General features: G+C 41.1%; 1 protein-coding gene across 2 annotated transcripts in view; it reads left to right on the top strand.

Annotated features, from left to right (window-relative positions):
- Uhrf1bp1l (UHRF1 binding protein 1 like) overlaps positions 1-12639 on the top strand; it is a 69104-nt gene that overhangs the window by 16176 nt on the left and 40289 nt on the right. For both annotated transcript variants that reach the window (XM_041665084.1, XM_041665093.1), the window contains 2 exons: positions 10853-11015; positions 12135-12173. In XM_041665084.1, coding sequence (XP_041521018.1) covers positions 10853-11015; positions 12135-12173 — 202 coding nt within the window. The remainder of the gene's footprint in view (positions 1-10852; positions 11016-12134; positions 12174-12639) is intronic.

The following is a 12639-nucleotide window of genomic DNA, read 5'->3' as shown; positions in this document are numbered from 1 at the left end:
GTTACATTTCACAGTGTTTCAATGTTTGCCTTTCCGTGTTCGTGGTGCTTCCTAGAAGAGTGGTGGCCAGCTACTTAAGATATATTTACTTATTAACAGCAAACTTAAAATGTTTAGCAAAAATAAAATAACACATTTGAGATGATTTTATTTATTTTAAATTTTTAGAGAAAGGGTTTCACTATGTAGCCCTTGCTGTCCCAGAACTTATTTTGTAGACTAGGCTTGTCTCAGAGTCAGAGATCTGCCTTTCCCTCCCTGCAAGTGCTGGGATTAAAGGCGTGTGCTGCTGCACCTGTCCAGTTTTATTTTCTGTGTGGCTAAACTTAATCATTTTTCAGTGCAGTGGTTATTTGCCTTTTCCACGTCAAACCTTTAACAGTTTGTAAGAGTATGGATGCCATCTAAGAACTGCCGTTTGGATACTTATGAGAAAAAAAAGTATTTAATTAAACAGTTTAACATGTATTGTTAGAGTCTCTGTCAAACATAGGCTTCCACGCTGTACCATGGAACACAATCACAGGCAAGTGTGTGTTTGAAATGACAGCTCTTGTCTGATAGCATGTTTTCCAGATGTGGAGCATGCTCTTTAGAAGAGTGCAGCTGTGTGAGTAAGAGCACAGCAGCCGGAGCACGCCTGTGAGTGCTGAGTGTGTAAGGAGATCCGCCTGCCTCTGCCTCCCGCGTGCCTCCCGTGTGGTAAAGGCATGCACCACCACTGCCTTCTAATATTCTTTTTAGTGCTAAAAATTTAGGTTATACATTCATACATTATATTTAAATTAATATGGTTATTTATTTATTCGCAAGTAACAGTCTTACGTTGCTTTGGCAAATAAGCAACTATATGATATTGGAAGTTTGTGTTCTTATTTTTAATTTTTATTACTTTTTATTCATTTTTGTGTTGGGGCATGTGTGTGCTCGTGGAGATGAGGGACAACTTGTGGGGGTCAGCTCTCTTCTTTTACCTTGTGGGTCCCAGTGTAGGCATAATTAAGGAGGTCCATGAGAGGGTAACATGTTTATTGGGGAACACTCACAGTAAGAAAGCCGTTGCATTCCTCTGCTCTGTGAGCGCTGGAAGTTGTGAACCGAACTCCCACCACCAACCAATAGAGAAAAGTAGTGGGCACGATTCCTGTCTGTGCTTATAGTATCTCAGACTTGGGCTGGTATCCAGAAGGCTATTGGCTCAATGAATTCCCCCAACATTCCATGGATGGAACGCAAGGTGTCAAGTGTAGGGGCAGGCACCTTTGCCTACTGAGCCCTCTCACCAGCCCGTCTCATGGTTTGAGAATAAGTCTTCCTGTCTGGACTGTCTCTGTATTCGTCATCCTACACCTTAACTGTTCAAGTGTTCAACATGGTTACAGGCTTGTGCCACCTGGAGAGCTTTGTTTCTGTGATGAAACTGTAAAACCACCTTGTTGAAAATGGGTATAAATATGGTTAAAATTTACAGTGTATAATATCAGATATAAAATATGTGGCTTCTGAGCTACAGTGATCAGAATCACCTACCCGAGGATATGTCGTTCTCGTTTCCTTTACCCTGAGGAGGCTGAGGCATCCGCAGGTAGGGAAGGGGGTCTTACTGCAGTGTCTTTATGATGTGCTCCCTTAAACCAATGGTTGATCTTCGTTTATGTAAAACTTTCCCTTGTTTCCTCTGAATCATCATGTGCTGCAGTGTTTTAGACATAATTAGATGATAATAATTATGTATTGATTATAAAATGTAATTTAAATAAAATTCATTTGCTTGTAACTTTTATTGCTGAGATTTCATATTTTGTTACTAAGCTAGTAAATTTGTTTTCATGTATTATGTGTGATTAAAGAAGATACTTGTTGAAATAGAAGCTATTTTTGAGTATTTTTAAAGTTTCTATATTAAAAACATGATAGACAGGCTGGAGAGACGGCTCAGCAGTTAAAAACATTTCTTACTCTGGCAGGGGACCCAGTGCCCTCTTCTGCCTCTTTTGTCTTTTTTTTTTTTTTTTTTTGGCTTTTGGCTTTTGGCTTTTCAAGACAGGTTTTCTCTGGAGCTTTGGAGTTTGTCTTGTAATTCGCTGTGTAGACCAGGCTGGCCTTGAACTCACAGAGATTCGCCTTTCTCTGCCTCCTGAGTGCTGGGATTCAAGGTGTGTGCCACCATTGCCCGACACCCTCTTCTGTCTCAGCAGGCATCAGGCACTGATTTGATACACAGATATTCATGTTGGCAAAACACTCCTGCATGTAAAAAATAAATAAATCTTTAAAAATGTGATAGCCAATAAAATACACACATTTGTATTAACGTGTGTCTGTTATAGCCAGAAGAGGAGTTGGATTCCCCTGAGCTAGAGTTACAGACAGTTTGAACTGTTGTGTGGGAACAGAGCCTAGGTCGTCTGCAAGAGCAGCCAATGCTCTTAACCACTGAGCCATCTCTTCAGCCTGGCCATACAGGTTCAAAATAAGACCCTTTACATGACATCATGTTGACATAGTATTGAAATTTTGGTCTGTATTTGGAGTTTTTCTAAGTAATTATTGAGGATGAAGAGAGTGGTTACAGCACTCATTTGGCATAAGTGAGGGACTGGGCTATGGCCCCAATACTGAGAAAAAAAGGAAAGAAAAAAAGGAAGGAAGGAGGGAGGGAGGGAGGGAAGGAAGAAAAGAAGAAAGGAAGGAAAGGAAACGAGGAAGAGTTTTGTTGATTTTATCTTTACTGTGTGGTGTGGCTCCCTTCTGTGTGGCCATTCCTGCTTTGACTATTGGCAGTTTCCAGGCAGTTCCAGGCAGTTTCCCCTTTCTTATCAGTTGAGTTTCTGGATTCTGTTCTCTCTCTGTCTGTCTTCCAGATAAATATTCACGAGTTTAAGTCATTGGGCTAGGTTTCTTACCCCTTCCCTTTACACTGTAGTTTTAAAATATTTGTGTACCTCAAATATTTAGTGATTATTCAGTAAGCTAAAACAATTTACTTGATTTCAGATTATAATGTATTCTGAGTCAAGTCTACTACTATAGCCAGAACATTGATACTGTTTATGAGAATTACTGCACTATCTGGGAACTTTTTCGTTGATACTGTTCGTGTGAATTGCTACACTATCTGGGAACTCTTCGTGAGAATTGCTACTCTATCTGGGAACTCTTTCATTGATACTGTTCGTGAGAAATACTGCACTCTCTGGGAACTCTTTCACTGATACTGTTCGTGAGAAATACTGCACTCTCTGGGAACTTCAAGTGGAAGCTTAGGAAAGAGACTGCAGCAACACTTGGAAAAGCATAGTAGACATGTTGTTCTCATATAGTGATACTTTATTGCAATGTTTTCCCATGTTCACAAACGGAAAACACACAATATACACTTAATGAAAGTTTACCTTTCCTCTTCCAGTCTCACATAAATATGGATGAAAAACCATTTTCTTGTAGCATGATATTAAGTGGTTGGTAAGCATTTGTATGTAAACGCAATATATAAAAAATAAGCCAAATGTATGGATAATAGAAAATATATAGCTTAGACTATACAATGGCTATTAGTCAAAGAAACCAGCTGCCATATAACTGAATGTGACAGTTGTCTGGGAGTCTCCATCTATTGAGAACAGTTTAAAGAATGAACAATATTAATGTCTTCAAGCTTAGCTTCAGAGCTCGGTAGTTTTAAAGTCCCTTTGGGCAAGCGGGAACTCCTGACATTCTCCAGTTCAGACTGCTTTGGTAGCAGATGTATAGCCAGTTAAGACAAGGAGTTCTTAACTGACGTCTGTCTAGTACCGGGTGTTTTGGATAGCACCTACCCTTAAGCCGTGCTGACCATCAGTCCAGTTTATTTTCCATTCTACAGGGAGCAAATGGAGCATCAACAAGGTGACCCAGTTGTGGCTGAATTGGGGCTCACACCTCTTTCTGTTGCATTGAAGCTCTTGCATAACTTCACCCTTTATTATGAACCAAATTGAGAACAGAATTTGCTGTTATATATTTACATATGTTTAGATCTTTTTCCTCCTTCACCTTTTGTCAGACTTTTTGTGTTCTGATGAAGTTTTTGTCTTTATAAGAGCTATAAATACCCCTTCCAGAACACTTAAGCATACTGAGAAGTATGAAAATGGAGAGCTAAGCACACCCTCCCCACTCTAGGTTGTCAGAGTGCACACACACAATATATACGCATACACACAAACTGATTTTTCTGGGGCTAGGAAGATGGCTCAGTAGTTGAGATTACTGACTGCTCTTCCAGAGAACCTGGGTTTGATTCCCAACACCCACATGGTGGCTCACAATCACCAGGGGCTCTGACAACCTCCCCAGGTCTCCTTGAACACCAGGCAAACACATGGTACCCATACATGCAGATAAAATACCTATAGAAAATAATAAAAGAAAACAAAAACCCAGAAAACTACGCTTAAAATGATTTCCGGAGACAGTTCGGCCTGACAGAAAACATGTACAGAGAGTAATCATTTATATATGCTGGTGACTCACATACAAAATATTTCTCTTGAATCTTGTCGGCCAGAGACCAGTCAGGGATAAACTCTGAAAGTTGAGCATATGGCATTTTCAAAAAGATTTTTATTTATTTATCATGTATGCCATGTTCTGTCTGCATGTATGCCCGCAGGCCAGAAGAGGGCGCCAGATCACATTACAGATGGTTGTGGGCAACCATGTGGTTGCCGGGAATCTGAACTCAGTACCTCTGGAAGAGCAGCCAGTGCTCTTAACCGCTGAGCCATCTCTCCAGCCTACGTATGAAAAATTCAACAATATGGGTCTGAACGTGTAGCTCAGTTGCTATTGGTCTAGTGCTTGCCTAGCATGTGTGAAGCCCTGGACCCCATGCCATATAAACTGGACCTACTGATGCTGCCTGGAATCCTAGCATTCAGGAGCACCCGAAATTAGCTACGTAAGAGGTTTGAGATCAGTCTGCACTGTATGAGATAGTCTCAAAAAAATTAAGTTCACAAGTTTTATAAATTGAGAACGTGTTATAGTCTAGAAAAGTGCACCATAAAATGAGTAACAGGAAGCTATTTCTTGGAGGTATTTGCTCTTCCTGTCCAAGGGGAAACGTTTTTGTGTTCTGAAGTGTGAAAAAAGTCCTCTTTGAGTGTGGCAGTGGAAGAGCCTTTTCCTGCCGTCTCTAGGAGGCAGAGCTCTCTGTTGATTTCCTGTCCCTTTAAGACCTGGCATTTCCTTGCTCACCTTTGTGAACACAACTAGGAAAGCTAATAACAGGTTCAGTGTATCTGCTCTTATGTTGAGGTCTTTGATTTATTTGGAATTGAGTCTTGCACAAGGCGATAAGTGTGGCTCTTTCTTCTACATGCAGACATCCAGTTTGACCAGCACTGTTAGTTGAAGTTTTTTTTTTTTTTTTTTCCCAGTGTTTATTTCTGGCTTCTTTATCATCGTTAAAGCTTGGGAACCAGAGTGCCTGTGTTCAGTTCCTGGCCCTAGCTCTTTGTATGTCTGTGAGCATGTTATTTGAATTTTTTAAAATAAAATATTCATTCTTGTACATGTATTGACTTTTGCCTACATGTATGCTGTGCACCGTGTGCATGCCAGGTGCTCAGTGAGGCTTTGGAGGTCCAGGTACTTGTGAATTGCCCTGTTGGTACTGGGCATTGACCTAGGGTTCTCTGGAAGAGCAGCCTCAAGCCATCTCCCCAGCCCATTATTTAACATCTTAATGACTCAGTTTCTCCAGTTCAAATTTATCTACTTACTGTGTGCATGCATGCATATGTGCTGTAGAGTGAGTATGGAGGGGAGAGGAGAGCTTGCAGAATTTGGTTTTCACCTTCCACCATGCAGGTTCTCAGGCTTGGTGCCAAATGCTTCACCTGCTGATCCCTCTTGCCAGCCCAGTTTCCCCACTTTTAGGATGAAGGCTGTAATTATACACACTTCAGAGGGTTATTAGCTGAGATGCAGTCTATAAAGTTCTTCAAAACAGCCCTTGACGGAAGTGTCAACTTCCGATAACAGCCTGCCATTGTTACAATACAAACAGTCCGGAAATAGGCGGAAAAGAACAGCTGTCCACTAGGAGAAGTCGGGAGAGTTTCTGAGTTCCACTTGACCTGGATATTAGCTGGCAGTCTGTCCCTGTATTAGAGAACCTGACACAGGCTACGTGAGAGGTATTTAGATCACTGTTTTGACGGCTCAGGGTCCACATGGCTCAGGCTTGATCCCTGGCTGTATCGCCAGGTGCAAATGGCAGATAGCAATGGCAGAAGAATATATTGGGAACACACACGTGATGATATCTTGAACCAGGAGCAAGAGAGACGGGGAATGAGAAAGAGACAGACCAGAGCCCTATCATCCCTAAGGACCTAAGAACCGGTCACAGGGTCGTAGGTCAGAGGCCTGACTCAGCTATCATTCCAGGAATTAAAGGGAAAAAAAACAGCAGAAGAAAGGTGGGACGGGGCTGGAATCAGTGCGGCCAGCAAGAGGTCAAGCATTCACCAGGAAGAACTGGCTCAGGGGTGAGAGGTAGGCACGGATTAAGGAGTCTGTCACGCTGTGGTCTGGCTGGGCCTCATCTCAGGTCCGGATTTTCCAGGTTCTAGAGAAGTCAATAGAGATTGTCACCCCCATTTGGTGGGGGTGGGGTGGGGGGTGAAGGTAGGAGAGGAGAGAGGCAGTCTCACCATGAAGTGGTCTGCCAAAAATTCTGTCCCTGAGTTCTGAGGTGACTGCATGTTATGAACAAAGGCCAGAAGCTTCTAGATGGTGCTCCAGGACAAGTAGAACCTGGGGTAAAAACTAACCTTTGAATGCCCTTTCTTTTCTTTTCTTTTCTTTTCTTTCTTTCTTCCTTTCTTTCTTTTTCTTTTTTTCCTTCTTTTTTTTTGGTGCCCTTAATCTGGAAGTGAGTTGAGATAGGATAAGTATATTTAGAACTAATCAACCTTGTATTACCAGTTTTTATGCAGAGACTCCGTAAATAATTAATTTGCCGGTATGCGATGAGCAGGAATCTCATCTGAAATTCGAAGACAGAGACAGATGTAAAATGAGGGCCCATTTGTCAGGTTTATCCTGTTTTTAGCTATCTATTGTGACATTTGCAGGCATGTGTGTGTGTGTGCATGCGCATGCATCTAATTAAGCAACTCTAAGTGTGATGCTCCTATTGCCCCCACCTCTTTTGTTGTTGCTTTTTTTTTTTTTTTTTTTGAGGCAGGGTTTCTCTGTGTAGCTCTGGCTGTCCTGAAACTCACTCTGTAGACCAGGCTGGCCTCAAACTCACAGAGATCCACTTGCCTTTTCTTCCAGTGTGCTGAGATTAAAAGTGATTAAAGGCATGTGTTACCACAGCCCAGTGTAGGCCCCACCCCTTTAATGTCTCATTATCACACCAAGCCTTTATGCACAGGGTTCTTTGGGGAACACCCACCATCCAGACTACAGCACAACACTGAAAGACCCTACAGACCCCCTCCTCAAAACCCGCAGCTAGCATGCTCCCGGGGAAACGTCCTGTTTGCTTTAAAAAAATTCTCCAGATCAGCAGCCAGCCTGCTCTCGTAAGAACATCCCATGTGCTTGAGAGAGCAGGATGTCTATGAGATAGGAAGACTGCAGGGCAGGATGTCAATAAGATAGGACATCAACAAAGCAGGTTGACTGCAAAACAGGATATCTATGAGATAGGAACAGTCATGCTCCCCCCCCCCCCCCCGCCTCATTCCGATAACCACGCTTTTGCTTCTGTAAACTTGCTTTTTGCTCTTCCCTATAAAAAGCCCGCTCTCCAGTTGGCAGGCACACAAGTCCTCCGAAAGACTTTGCTGCCCACAGGTACCTGTGTTTACTCAATAAACCTCTTGCTAATTGCATCCTGTGGTCTGGACTCGGAGTGTCCTGGTTCTGGGGACTTCATTGGAGGAAAAGGTCCTCTCTGAGGGTCTTTCAAACACCATGAAAGAGAAGTAGGAGTTTGCTTGGAGGAGGAAGAGTTAGACATTTTGGGACTTTGTGATGGCAGATATGGGAAGAAGAATGGTAGCCAGGTGGTGGTGAGTGCAAGCCTTTAACCACCTTTAGTTCTAGCACTCGGGAAACGAGACAGACAGATCTCCATGAGTTTGATGCCTGGTTTACAGAGTGAGGTTCCAGGACAGCTAGGGCTACACAGGGAAATTCCAAGAATTGTGTTCTTAGAAGCTGCTGTTGGCCAGCCTGGCAAAGCTGCTCCAAAGGACGAGATGCGCTTAGATGTGTATGACAAGCAGGTTTCCGTCCTCATGTCATTGTTCACAGTTGCTGGTTGTTCTTGAGACTAAGTGCTAAATTCTGAATGTGACATGTAACACGTTTATGACAGTGATTAGTGGTTTTGGTCTCTGTGAACTTTGACCTTCCTGGCGCTGACAAGCAAATCCCAGGTGTCAGGAACACAGACTCAGAGTACCCCAAATACCATGTTACAACATGGTATAATTTCCTGAAGCTTTTATAGTAAAAAAGCAAAGAAAATCATGAATCAAGACAAATTAAATACATTGGAGACCCTAGGCAGGCGGATTACAGACAGGTGGAGGAAATCTCTGCTGCAGGCCCCAGATAATGTCTGATGACATGCTTAGTCTTTGGATCGGTGAAATGGAGAGGCCTCTGTGTACGTTCCCGTGGACCTACCTAATAGTTACAGAGTGCTAAGTGAAGCAGAGGTGGGCCATGAATGGATATGTAGGAGACTTGGCGAGCCCCAGGTAATTTTGCTCCAGCTGCAGCATTCCAGGTCTCCACAGTCACAGGCTTTAAAAACATTTTATTACTCTTATTGCGTGAGATGCAGGTGCATGCGTCAGAGGCACACTTGAGCCGCTGTGCAGACGTGAAAGTCGGAGGACAGTGTTGTGGAGTCCTCGCCTGCCTCCTGTGTGGGCTCCAGGGACTGAACCCAAGTCATCAGGCTTGGTGGCACGTGCCCTTAGCTACTGAGCCATCTTGCAGGCCTAGTAATTCACTTTTAAAGTGTAACCGGGTAAAATTAGAAATTTTCATTTGGGAGAGGGGCTTGTTTTCAGGTTTCAGTATGTACCTGAAAGTATTGGAAAATATATTTTTAGTTTACTACTACTATTATTGTTATTGTTTGTGATATCAAGCATGTAAGTTCAGGTTTCTCATTCTGTCTGGCACAGAGGGTAAAATCTTTTAAAAATACTTTATTTTAGGGTCTAGAGCAGTGGTTCTCAACCTGTGGGTTGTGATTCCTTTGGAGGTTGCATATCTGATATCCTGCATATCAGATATTTACATTATGATTCATAACAGTAGCAAAATTAAAGTTATGAAGTAGTAATGAAAAGAATTTTATGGTTGGGGGTGATCAACACAGCATGAGGAACTGTATTAAAGGGTCACAGCATTAGAAAGGTTGAAAACCGTTGCTCTAGGGAGATGGCTTAGCTGCTAAGACTAAAGACACTAGGCAGTTCTAGCCCCCACACTGGGCAGTTCACACTGTCTGTAACTCCATCTAGAAGGGATCTGATGCCTTTTTCTCGGCTCGGCAGGCGCTTGCGTACATGTACTCATACACACACAGACACACACACAGACAGACACATGTACTCACACACACACAGACACACACAGACAGACACATATTTTTTTAAAAAAGACTTTATTTAATTTATATATGTATATGTGTGTATGTGATGTAGGTGCTGGGATCTGAACCCACTCCTCCTGATAGAGCAGTATGTGTTCTTAGTCCCTGAGCTGTTATCCTTTCTCTCCTTTTTTGTGTAAACTCTTGTAACACATTCACTGTTAAATTAATTTGTTTCTAATTAAGAAACACCAAGAAAATGCTTTGTTGAATTATCTTAAGCAATATGTTTATGTTAAAAAGCAGAGATGAAATTAAAATGAAAATAGGAGAGGTCTTCTAAGATAGCCCCTAATAGATGCCTCCTTATACAAACTCGATTGTAAAGCCACATTGGACAAATCAGCATCGAGCTACATCCCAGCCCTTAAATCTTTAAAGACTGCTTCTTAGAAAAAGATGGTAGAGAGTCTTAATTACAGTTCAAGGTTTATTGAAGTATTTTACATTTCAGTTTTCTGAATTCCCGGAGCTAAACCTATAGAGAGGTAACTCAGAGCCTAAATAATTGAGCTTTAAAAACTTACCCAGAGGACAATCAACTCCTAGATGGAACTGTGTACTTTCCTTCTTCCTCAGAAACTTTAAGAACACTATGTATGTGCCAGAATTTATTTCTGAAATAGTTTGGGTTGGGTTCTAATGCTGGGAGTAGCCAGTTGAGCCTAAGAAGAATATCATGTGTGCCCTTTGGCCGTCGTTCTTAGGATGCTGACTGGCATCTGATGCCTTGTCAGCTTCCGTTAGAGCGCCCCCGTGATTCCCTTACCTTCTTGTGCCATGGTTAATAGCACAGTATTGACTCTCCTCTGTGACGGAACCTACAGTGAACAAAACGTGGCAGGGAATGGGTCAGAGTGCCTGGAAAACGGCGGAATATCCTTGCTGTGTTTCTGCCCAGTTTGACAGGAAGTCAGAACCAGACTTCAGCTGTTTATGGGAACATGACCTTCCCGTCTGTGCCCCTAAGTTGTAGACTCAATATTAGAGTACTATGGCTATGAGAGTCCAACACAACAACGGAAGACTGTGGACGTGGATAAAGTAAATTCCATCACTGTGGTCTTCTGGTGGTTAGTGTTGCCATCCCATTTTAAAGTTCTGTCTTTGCTAGGATGACTCTTGGGTACAAACACTGACACTAGAATAAATGTAACTTCTGTTCTCTTTCAGATTTACCAAAAACTTATCTCCTGACAAGATCAACCTAAGCACCCTGAAAGGAGAAGGCGAGCTGAAGAACCTGGAGCTGGACGAGGAGGTGCTCCAGAACATGCTGGATCTGCCCACGTGGCTGGCCATCAACAAAGTGTTTTGTAACAAAGCATCCATCAGGGTAAGGCTTGGGTGTCCCAGCAGACTTCTCAAGCTGTCAGTCTCTGTTCTCTGTCCTTTAACTTGAATCCTCAGCTTCACATCTTCCACGAAGAAGCATTTTATTCCTACAGCTTACATAGAAAATACCTGCATGAAAAACCCCGGAAAATAGCTGCAAAGATGATTGTCCATCCCTTATGAGTGGAATTGGGGTGATGTATTAATAACTTACATTTACATTTTTTCAAAACTATTTTATTGAAATTTTAATCAAATTAATTTGTTATAAATTAGGTACTTCACTTTGGCATATATTCAGTGATCATCTCCCCTCTTCCCTTCGGATTGATTTATTGTCAATTGCAATGATTTAAATTTATAGTACTTTATTTTAAAGGTAAGAATTGCCCTTTGTTACTGCAGACATCGTGCTCACACGCTATTTCAGAGTTTCATTCCTTTCTTCTGTTTCTTTGTAATTCTGTGAAATTTAAGGGTTTCTATTTCCTATGTCGTTGTTAACATTGTTTTTACCAGTCTGCTGATTTCTGTTTCTAATCTTAGGTCAGTTCATGTAGCTTCTGGCTGTTAGATACCAGCCAGGCTTAGATTGAGAGGTTGCTCAGGAGAGGCAGTGCCTGCTACTGCTTTGTTTTTATAGAAATTAAGTTTGCCTTTCCTTTGGGAAAGGGTTCTGCATCCCTTGGTACTTAGCATTATAATGACCCAGACATTAACAGAACTGTGACTGTGTGTATCTGAACATTGTCTCTTTGTTGTTGTGGGCATTTCCACCAATAAATTTATTTTGAACAGCTGCAAATATACTGGCTGGAATTCTAAAGTTAAACAAATTAACAAACAGAATAGTGATTATGCTTTACTGAGAATTCTTAAATTGTGTAATTAAAATGTATATTAAGGACTGTTAAAAACATGAAAATTATCTTATTTAGATAACTTAAATGATTTTCTTATGTGACATAGATACACTGATTTCAATAAGTATGAATAATTTTCAGTCTGAGAGAGATGGATAATGTAACTTGCTGCCTGTCTTTTTATATACAGAGATGTCTGTTGAATAGTATTTCATATTTTTAATAATTCATTTTAAAGAAAAATATTTTACTTGTAGATTCCATGGACAAAACTGAAAACACATCCCATCTGTTTGGTGAGTAGAGAAACTGTCTCAAAATAATCATTTGCACATGTACATGTAAATTATTTATTATATAAATATTAATGTTTTTGTTTCTTGGACTTTTTATTTATTAACTTCTGCTTTATTTTTATTGGACTTATTTTTTTCTGCTGTTATATGAAAAGCTTAAACTTTAAATTAAAAGGAATTTTAAAGTTTTTATTTCTAGAACTTTATATCCAGTTGGCATATTGTATCTCTTAATTCTTCACTGCCATATTTTAGAACTGCTTCACTAACTTTTGGCCCAGACTTTCTGTGTTTCTGCTCTCCTTGGTCTAGTAAGTTTGGTCATATGTTCTGTACTTCACCTTTTCACGAAAATCAAATAAAATCATTTAAGCCTTTTAAAAAATAGTTTCTTCATTGATTCTTTGAGAGTTTCGTATCATGCATCCTAATTCCTCTTGCCTCTCATTCTCTCTATATATCCTCC

Source organism: Microtus oregoni, unplaced genomic scaffold, assembly GCF_018167655.1.
Source record: "Microtus oregoni isolate MIOR12 unplaced genomic scaffold, Mior012 000001F_ref0000356, whole genome shotgun sequence".
In the NCBI taxonomy this organism is placed as follows: Eukaryota; Metazoa; Chordata; class Mammalia; order Rodentia; family Cricetidae; genus Microtus; species Microtus oregoni.
This window is presented reverse-complemented; position numbering and strand designations above follow the sequence as displayed.